This window comes from Montipora capricornis, chromosome 13 (assembly GCF_036669925.1).
Source record: "Montipora capricornis isolate CH-2021 chromosome 13, ASM3666992v2, whole genome shotgun sequence".
NCBI lineage: Eukaryota > Metazoa > Cnidaria > Anthozoa > Scleractinia > Acroporidae > Montipora > Montipora capricornis.
In genome coordinates, this window is record NC_090895.1 from 50,176,185 (window position 1) to 50,186,856 (window position 10,672).

The following is a 10,672-nucleotide window of genomic DNA, read 5'->3' on the forward strand; positions in this document are numbered from 1 at the left end:
AATAAGTAACAAAACTACGCATTCCTATCACAACAATAATTACATATAGCTGGTCTACTTGCGTATTAAGAGGAGGATGGAAAGAAGGAGTACTTTTAATTACTGTAATTGATAAGTAACTTATTGATAAACTTATGGAAAGAGATGGTCATACCATTTAACATGTTTGAGTTTATGTAGTGGCGCATAAACAGGGTGGAGTAGTTATATTTTCGTCTCAGTTTGGTATCCTGAGAGCATGCATTGGCACGCATTGATTCACCGCGACATTTTGCGCAAATGCCTTGGTGAAGGCACATTCAAGAAAAGAGCGCTCAATAGAATCTTCATCTCCACTATATAGATATTGCCGGTATCGGTTCTCAGGTTGAATCCGTTTTTATCTAGGTTAAACTGGTGTTCCTCATTTTACTTAAGTTGAATATGCACAAATTGAACACCTTTTTTTCGAGCCTCTAGTAAGCCTAGAGAAAATTTAGGGCCAGGTTAGAATTAGTTTTGGTTATTATACATAGATATCAATTGACTTATTATAGAAAAGTAAATAATGAAAATAACTGTGTTGGGTTGAGCATGATCGTCGTTGTAATGTAGTGGTGAAGACAAGGGACTATAGATCAGTAGGGTCGAGTTCGAGTACTGGTAAGTGCATATTACAGTTCTTTGATCCCTTACTAAAAGTATGTTGTAATATGGAGAATGAATGAATAAGTGTATGAATACCGAAACCGATAAAATGATACGAATCAATAAGAAGATAGGTTGAGATGCGTAAGACAGAGCTTGAGGGAAGGTATAAGTGTTTTCAGTCCTTTTCCGAGGGGGGTCTCAACCTAATAATTCAAAGAAAAAAATATAGAATTCAACGGCAAGTCCATCTACCCCGGTGTTTTACCTTTCTGTTCTTTTACAGTCATCATACGTGGGTGGACCCTCTAAAGATTGTTGAACTTCTCCTGAGCTGAGAGCTTAAGGGACTCTGCATTCTCCATGAATGTCAGATACGTAGCCTCTGGGAAAACATGATTCGAGGTATATAAACCCGGGCGGGAAGGGGGGGGGAGGGGGTTACTTCCAGAAAAGTTGGGTGGGGGTGTGCGACAGGCTTCCTGAAACCCTTACCCTCTTTCAGACCAGTAGTAGCTTCGTCTAAAAAACATACCCAATTCAAGACTAGAGTTCACAAACCATACCCTATTTCAGACCAAAATGGTCAAAATTGATATCCTATTCCAGGCCAAAACGGCTAAAAAACCATACCCTTTGTCGCCGCACATACCTGTATAGCCCATATAAGGGAGTGCCCCACCCCCCGGGTACATAAACGTCTGTCTAGTATCATCGTTTCACTGCGTGTGATAGTCATCCTGTGATCTAAGTTCATTGTTGGTTTTTTTGTTGTAATTAAGATTAAAGAAATATATTGTTGGTCGTGCTCCATTTTCTATCCAGCAGCATTTTGCTCTACATTGCCTGCTTTCCCTTTACCTTTATAAATCGATTTAAGCTCCGCTTTCAGCGGTTCGCGCTACTCCTCTAGTATCCCATCAATGGTAGGGGAGGAAAACTTGTTACAGATAGTAAGATCCAATTCATCACGTCAACATCTTAATTAATTCGCGTTCTCAGCTACTGATACGTTTCGCTCTACTCTAAGAAAAAGAGATTCTCGCTGATCTAATTTGCATCTCCAATAATTCCCAAAAGAGTCGCTTGTCAGTCAAATGGCTATAATATCTACTGCCGCAAAGGTACGTGTTAGGGTGTTATTAAATTTCCAAAATGTCGGTCCCCGCAATTGCAGGGTTGATTTCCTTTCTTTTTACACTTCTAGAGACGTTTTTCTAAACGAAAAAGAAGTCAATTCTAGATTTCTGTTTTAGAGATTTGGATTCATTCGTAAAATTTTAATAATCGAGTACTTTTGGATGCCGCACTCTTTGAATATCTACTATAGCTTCCTAGGTCAAAGGTTCCATGTTGGTCAGAATAAGATTGTGATAAGTAGACGGCTTCCATGGCGCGCCTCCGATCTCAGTGTCTTTTTTAGACAAAGTACAATTCCAATCACCTCCGACCATAAGAGATGTAAGCTCTGATTTATCCGAATTATGCAACTGTTGAGCTCTTCTATGAATGGATGCTGGATGTCAACCGTACTTGGTCTCCCTTAGTTTGTAAATTTAAAGTTACATGATGCTATCTGAGGCTCACGCCGCGAATATCTAAAAAGACTTTTATTTATGAAACGTCAACCATACAATGCAAAACTGGTTAAAGCCAAATTTTATGACCCGTGCAAGCACAGGTAAAAATTTGCGTAAGTAAAATTGAACGAGTTAAAACTAAACAAGAAATTCTGCTACTTGAGTAAAAGGTTAGTTACAATGGAAAATTACTTAAGCTAAGGAAAATCTCCAGGAGTCTACATTCTTTAGCACCTCGGTCATTTGCGACCTAAAATCTGGAAAACTGTCATAGCCACTAGAAGGCAAATCTACCACGCCTGAACAAGCATGCACAGTAACATGGGGCAAGTTACCCAGCTGCGCATGAAATATTACTTTAATTGATGATACGGTTGGAGTGGAACTGCCTGTTACAAAACGAAGCAAGCGTGTCAATTCCCTTTCGTTTAGACAACGAACGTATCTCCTAAAATACATGTAGACAATGTGTTGTCCTTTTGTCATTGCACTTGGGTTATCAACAGAAACCAGGGAGAGCACTTTTTCAGTTGTCACACGCAACGAGCTGTAAAGCTCAAAGACTGACTGATTCGTGACTTGCAGCCACAATTCTTTAAGCATGCCTTCACAGAGGCCTTGCTTCATAGCGTCTGCTGCCATCACAACCTTATTCCACAGCTCTGTCTTTGCAACGCTAAGTACAATTGCACGTAAATTGCTTGCATTTGGCAATTTAGTTACTCCATACTCGGACAAAAAGTCCACCAAAAAGTCAGTGTCTTCATTTGAGAGAGCCTTTGAATTGTTTTCGTCCAAAATCTTCTGCATTCTTAAACTGTCATAAGAACTTATGTAATCCAAGAACCCCTCTAAAAAATTCTGGTCGCTTACATGTTGTTTGCCTACGAGAAGAGCAGAAATAAAGATCTTATTAAGGGAGGTTGGAAAAACTCCAACCATCAGAAACCCGTGGCTCAGAATTCTGCCTAGGCTAATATAAACAGTTTCGTCTATTGCTGGCGAAATTCGAGGAACATAACTATTTATCCCGTCAAAATAGATTGGGAGTACTTTTTCCCAAAAAGCGTAAAGGCTTCTCTCTTCACCCCATCGAAATCAACCGCGGACTCATTATAGAAATTTACATTCAAAAGACACTCTGTTACATCTCCTTTACTATACAATCTAAGCATATTCTCGACGATGTTCTCCCGGTCTATGGTCACTTGTTTGGTCTCTCCAAGGTCCAAAAGCTTCTCGAGGATGTCCATCCTTTTGTGTGAAATATTCTGTCAGGAAACAGGGAGAGAGAGAGAGAGAGAGAGAGAGAGAGAGAGAGAGAGAGAGAGAAAATGAAAATAGGATCAAGAGTACCTGCTGGGTGGGAGGGAGACTAGATTGATGGAAAATACAATTGCATTGCACGTTAAGTTAAAGAGGCTCGAAATAGTTTCCCCTTTTTTCAAACAAATAAACATATTGTCCTTAGATACAGTTAGGGTAATCATATCAAGACGAAATTGGGCCAGGGTATTAAGTACCCATCGTAGATTTGTCACATTATATTTTCCTCCAAATAGCCCACTTTCCATATATTAAATTTTAGTCCTAAACAAAAGGAATCATCTAAAGGCTCTGGGGAATAAATATAAGGATTTGTACGAGTTTATTCCCCAGAGCCTCGAGATGATGCCTTTGTTTAGGACTGAATTTTAATATATCGAAAGTGGGCTATTCACGTAACAATAGCAACGATATTAGGCATTTCTTCGAGTGTTAAAGTCAACATATGTGGTCTTTTTTGAAGAAACCGGACGGTGAAATTTTCCCCTTCAGCGTTACCAGATAATATTAGAGATACTTTCTGAAATATTTAAAATTCAACAAAATCTGTAGGCCAGTTTTTCGGAAAAATCAGTTTTTTTGAAATGTGTCTCCAACCTTTTTTTTTTAATTTTGAAGAGAAAAGTTTTAAATTAGTCTAAGCTAACATGCCAAAAATGGAAAAAATTCACCGTCCGGAAGCAGAGATATAAACGAGTAAATTTGCAAAATCAACTGAGAAAAATGAGGGGGTTACAAGGTCAGCATTTACGCATGCGTCACCCGCTCATTCGGGTCCACGCGCGAGAGGAGCTATAGGCCAATACAAACGGATTTAAGTGACTATTAAACCGTCTGTGTAGAATCTCCGCAGTTTTCGTGAATAGGAGATGTCTATTAATATTCCATGTATATAGGAATTAGGAGAAGGGTGAGCGAAATTAGCGGTTAGGGTTTATTTCTGGTGATCCATTTGAATCATGAGCCCGGATGGGATCATGAGCTGACGCAATCAGCTTACAAATTACGTGTGTGGCTTACGCGCGCGCGCGCGCGCTCAGCTGAAAACCCTTTCGAGCCTCCTTAAAGAATCCTCTGGTCAAGGCAATCAGGATCACCAAAAGCTCATAATATGTATTAATTGGTTTACGAGTAGACAAAATCTAAATATGGAATACATTGAGTTTGTTCGATCAAGTCACCAACAGCCATACTGCTTTAATAAAACAATTTGCGTAAAGAATGTCGCCGCTTTGTCCCGTCTCCTCCATGCGCGTTTTTGAGATGCGGACGGCAACCGAAAGAGATCATTTCGCGTGCCAGGACAGTGGTGTCTCCCAGATTTTTATACTAATCATCTCTAATGGAGAAAATATACTTAGAAACGTAAATGTAGTTGCGTGAAGACAAGTTAAAAGGGAAAACAACTCACTTCCGGTTGCCGCCCGCCTCTGAAAAACGCCTCTCAAAAACGCTCCCTAAAATATGGCCCCCGTGACGCCAGAGTGAACACATTCTGTAAAAATGATCTTTTGGGATCAAATAAAGCCCTTTAGAGCACTATAGTACTTTTCATGGAAATTTGTTTATCCAATCATACATACTCGCTGTGATTGTTCCTCCGCTTCATTCACTTCTGCAAATTTCGTCACCTCCTGTAAATAACGCTGTCTAAACTGATATCCTGGAGAAGCTCTTCTTCCTCGCCGTCCTTGTACGTTTGTAGCTGCCTCTTCTACCTGGAACTTTATGAACATTTCTGACGTTATGAATATTGCTTACATCAAGGAATACAGTGAGGCACAAAAGGGCCCGTGCCATCGAAAAGACTGAGCACATAATTGCCACACTGTTTTATCAACCGCAGACCTTAAACTGAAACATAACGCCTGCCTCTCATGAATCATCAGTGAATGAAAATACAGGCACTTAAGGTAGTTTGTAAAGATTCGCGATAAAGGTGTTCTTTCTACTCTCTTCTGCCTGACAGGTTCCGATGTCAATCCTACTCATTGGTTAGTAATGACAACGTTAATTTCGCTCTGTAGCAAAACTGGGGGATATTTCACCCATTTCGTATTTCCTTTGAAAAACGTATTAAACAATTGTAACCCATATATCTTAATGCGGTATATGCTATGAAACATCACCTACAACCAAAGAAATCCGTGGAATATGTACCTCATCATCACTACTGTTCAATGGACTCGATCCTTCATTGGTATCCAGTGATCCCCCAGTGGAAAAACCGGCATGCATTGCTTCTATATTCAAAGCAGTGAATTCAACCCCTTGATCATCTTCTCCAGGTGACTCGACATCTTTTAAACTAAAAAAAAAACAAAGGAATACAGCAACTCCTAAAGCCTAAGTTTCAATGGACATATGGACACTCAATAACAACCAAGATTTAAATTGTTGTGAGCGCAAACGAAAAGCACCTACTCTTCATCTTCCTTCATCAACACATGGGGTGGTTTATCTGAAACACGGGAAAGTGGCTCCGTAGTCTCATCGGATTCACCACTGTAACTTGAGTGATTTTCTTCAGGCCCTGAACCAAAACCTTTAAAACAAATATCATCTGGAAAAGATGGCGTTTCCGCGCACTCAGCCATCGACAACATCACCCGATTGACAGTTTCTATTGGCAAGGCTGGGCTTATGTTTGCGTTATCCGGCATAGAGAGAGTGAAATACTCGGGCTCCAAGCTTAAAGACCCAACCCAGTCGTAGACACTTCCTACTTGGCCGCTGTTGTCAAATCTGCGCATTTGAATTCCAAGTGTCAGGTGTCTCACGGAAACTGTAATGTGGGGAGCGTTTGTTGGTGGCTCAAAGGGGACTCTTTTAGCTCTGGAATCACGCAGACTTTCCTGTCTTGCTGTTTTCTCCGGGAGTAATAAGAGCTCTTGTCGTTTCTCTTTTTCTTTCTCTCGGTCTGTAGCTAAACACTCCAGGTATTCTCTTTCTTGCTGTATTCTGAGGGATTCCCTATCTTCAGAAGAGCCAAGCAATTGTGACTGAGATGTGCCCTGTTTGTCTTCAAAAGCAGATGTCATCAAGTCGCTGTCATCGTCACTAAGAGGAATAACTTCTTTTTGTTGGTATTCGAACTTCTCGCTGCTGGCTTTGGATAAAATGTACAGGCGCACTTTCGTCAATTTGTGCTTAGTAATATACTTGACCAACGTAAAGTTGTCATGAACAATTTCCTCGCATCTAAAGTTTCCTAGAGCAAAAGTCATCCGGTCCGTACTTCCAAATACGGACGTCCTGTCTGGGAAAAAAATACCTTTCATGGCCTTCATTACCTCTTCGGATGTCGACTCAAGGGGTAAAGATACTTCTCTGGTCCCTCCCCCTTTTGCCATACGAACAGCTACATAACGCCTGTCCTTTTCGTTATAGTGCATCCAACCGATCTGGATCTTTTTAAGCGTTGCGTTGGGGGTATCTCTCTACCGGCGTCTTCTGATAATTTTCCTTTCAGGCCGAGCGAGCCTGGTTTCTTTTTCAAAGACTTGGACGCTAGTTGTTTTGTTAGTTCTAAAAGTTTTCTCTTCTTCCCTTCCTTTTCCCTTTGGTTTTCTTCGTCACTTAAAACAAATGACCTCAGAGCGAGGATGTCCCCTCTTCTCCTGATACCAAGAGCTTGAAAGTCACTGTCGCTGGCCATTCGTACTGCTGCAAAATCCATCTGAAGAGAAATAACGCCAATATCATTATAACTATTATCATAAATTATTCCGTTTACGTTCTTCATGCAATGTGCTGAAGAACGTATGCGGCCATGTTGGTGTCTATCATGCAAAAAAAAAAAAAAAAAGAAATGACAGCAATGACTGAGTAACACGCTAATGCTCTCATTCTGTCACACCATCATCAAAACCATTCAACAACTAAAGTCAAGAATTAAAGAGATAATAGAAGATGAATATAAAAAATGTCTCGCAAAGGTTCAGGTCTGTGCGATGTTTCGTGCGGGAGATATTCGAAGAAATTTTGGACCCAAATTTATAAGGCTTTGTATGGAGACGCCATGTTTTTGTCCCTCTGAGGGGCACAAATATGGCGACCGGAAGCTAACAAAAACACATATCATTGACTTTTGTTATAAAAAGCCTGTAGTCATCTTCTGAGGGCTAAGAAACATCTATACGAGTTGTTATTCTCATACAAGGACCGGTGAGCGGGTAAGTCACTTTTTTAACCTTCGTGATAGCATGCTCGGCCGCAATTTTAATTATCATGTCACGCAAACGCTTAGAAATTCAACCTTGCTTTATCACATGACGAAAACCTCTGTCAAACTGAAATTTCGTGCAAAGATCAGTCTTCAGCTGTTGTAATAACTGACTAAACTAAAATTTTAAAACGATTGATAATTCCTTATTTTTTAATTTTGATGACGTCACTTTAAACCAAGGGAGCGTAATTTTTTGTGTCCAAAAGGGGCTAACTCTAAAATATCCCCAAGTAACAATTATACTGTAACACGATAGAGCAGTTTCAACAAACTTTTCAATTCAACTGGACAGTTTGCTAGCGGCTGTAAAGAAACGCCATCTCCCTTTTGCCTCAGTTAAACTCTAGCATAGGGTATATAAATCAGAGCGTTTGGGTCTAGAATAGGGTATCATTTTTCACGAAACTGACCAGTTGGTTGAAGATTTTATCTAGACTAAGGAAACCAGGAAGTGCTACTCAAAATATAAAGAATGAAATCGACAAGTTTAAATTTTCACGACTCAGCCTCAACAGCGTTGATAGATGACTATCATAAAACTCTACTGGATATTATTAACTGTCAAAAATCGGGATTCAGATAAAAATCGGTTGTATTATACTGGTTAAAATTAAACAATTATTGTCTTGATAATGCGTACGTACGTTCTTGGCATTGCTGGACAAGTATAAATAAATCCTTGTTAATAAAGAAGTTTTGTTTTGGCTTTGTTTTAGACTGTGCCAATGACCTCAGTTTCTCGAAAACAGCTACTCTAGGATGGGAGTGATTTGGGGAGTTTTCTCTAGTATAGGGTAGCAAAATCCAGCTGAAACTAGCTCTGGTATAGGCTAAGAGTTCCAGGGTCCCAGCGGCACACGGCACATCCCCACCCAGAAATTCCTAAAATACCCCCCCCCCCCCCCCGGGTTTACGGTGCCACTCTTATTTCGCATAAGTTCCGCAAATTACGCAATCATTTGGTCACGCGTAGTCACGCGCTGATTTTTATATTTTCAAGGTCAATTATTTTTCCTTTTTTTTCTATTGAAAATGCCTCGCAAGATTTATTCTGTTGCAGTGCGAAACACATGTCTCTTGTGCTAAAACACCAAAAAAAAAAAAAAGAAGAAATCGCGATGAAACAGCTGTCACTACGACATATCGGTAAAAGCTAGAATCGATCGGAGCGGCTGAGAAAATGGACGGGGTAGACGAATTTATTCAATCGAGCCATCTTTATTAAGTCCACAACAATGAAACAGGGCTATTTTAAATATATCTAGGAAATATCCAAGGGAATTCTGAATCTCGAGAGCAAAGGTCAAAACCAGCACGCAGTTCAAATTTGTAAACAAACAAGTTCCGTGGGACATAGTTCTTTTAACGAATTTCCTTCTGTAAAAATGAAAGCCAAGGTTCCTTTCGCAAGAACATTAGCGTGGGGGTTACACATTCAGAATAAAAATAAAAATATTGAAGAGAAGGACACCGGCGACCCCGACCCCGCGCTTTGCTTTCGTTAAATACTTGTTCATTTACAGTGGTTACAATTGTTGTCTCAACCGAATACTAGTATTACCACTGAACATTCTTATTTCTCGAAGTGACGTGGATACCGTAAATATAACAGTCCAATTGTTTCGAAATTTGCGCTACGGGCTCATTTTCAGCTTTCCATTCCAAACGGGGTATTTTGTCGCTGTATGTCACGGAAAGTACCATCATCTCCAAAAATAAAATCAAACGTTACCCATCTTACTCTGAAGTTTCTCTTTCAAAGGTAATTGGCATTTTTTGAAGAAAACGTTGTAGAAGTAAATACATCCAAAGAACATGTCGCCAGCGACGAATTCGTTATCAAGATTCTTACATTTAGCGATCTGGCTCGATTAAAAATGAACAGCGCATGATGGGGATATTAAAACACAAGAGAAAATTACTGGTGACAAAAAATGTGTATTATATCATCACATCACACAGACCCGAATAATGCCAGAGGTTCTACTCCTCCAAACACTACAGCCATGTAAAGGTGGACAACATCATTTTACTACTGACGCATTTCGCGAGCGCTCTCGTTACTCGTACTTGAAAGTTGAGCTTTGAACGAATAACCTCGGGCACCCCACGGCACAGGTGGAGCGGCAAATTTGAATTTATCAGGGTCAAACAAACTTGTTGCTTGAGATCTGAAACACAACGGTGCTAGAATGTTGTTGGCTATTAGTGGAACCACAGTAACTCAAAATAGACACGAAAACTCACCTTTCATCTTTGAACGCTTGAATACATCCTCTTCAAGGTTTCTCTTCTCTTTCAAAAAATTGAAAACCTAAATAGAACAGAAGGACAATTCAGTCTCTTAGATTGAGCCTCTCTTAGCCTGTGCAGCGAAACCAAAAACAAACCTACCTGGTCCAATTCCATCGCCATCCTGACTTTCAGTGAATGCTTCTGTTGTCACGAAGCGCCAAGTGGCAAGTGGGAAGTCGCAAGTGGCAAGTCGCAAGTAGCAAGTCGCAAGTCGCAAGTAGCAAATCGCAAATCGCAAGTCGCAAGTCGCAAGTAGCAAGTCGCAAGTCGCAAAGTAGCAAGTCGCAAGTCGCAAGTCGCAAGTCGCAAGTAGCAAGTCGCAAGTCGCAAGTCGCAAGTAGCAAATCGCAAGTCGCAAGTCTCAAGTAGCACGTCGCACGTCGCACGACGCAAGTCGCAAGTCTACAGGAGCAAATCGCAAATCGCACGTCGCAAGTCGCAAGTCGCAAGTCGCAAGTCGCAAGTAGCAAGTCGCAAGTAGCAAGTCGCAAGTAGCAAAGTAGCAAGTAGGCAAATCGCAAATCGCAAGTCGCAAGTCGCAAGTCCGCAAGTCGCACAGTCGCAATATTAACAAGAAAAAAAATGAGGGGAAAACGCATGTCCCTTAAAGCCACCG

At 40.6% G+C, this 10,672-nt stretch overlaps 1 protein-coding gene and 1 pseudogene across 1 annotated transcript; both read right to left on the minus strand.

The window, feature by feature from the left end:
- Positions 1-2,222: 2,222 nt before the first annotated feature.
- Positions 2,223-10,025, minus strand: LOC138028642 (uncharacterized; annotated as a pseudogene).
- Positions 10,026-10,184: 159 nt separating this feature from the next.
- LOC138030955 (uncharacterized) lies at positions 10,185-10,655 on the minus strand. Its single transcript, XM_068878810.1, has one exon. The coding sequence runs from the start codon at positions 10,653-10,655 to the stop codon at positions 10,185-10,187; it is 471 nt and encodes a 156-aa protein (XP_068734911.1).
- Between the last annotated feature and the right edge of the window lie 17 nt (positions 10,656-10,672).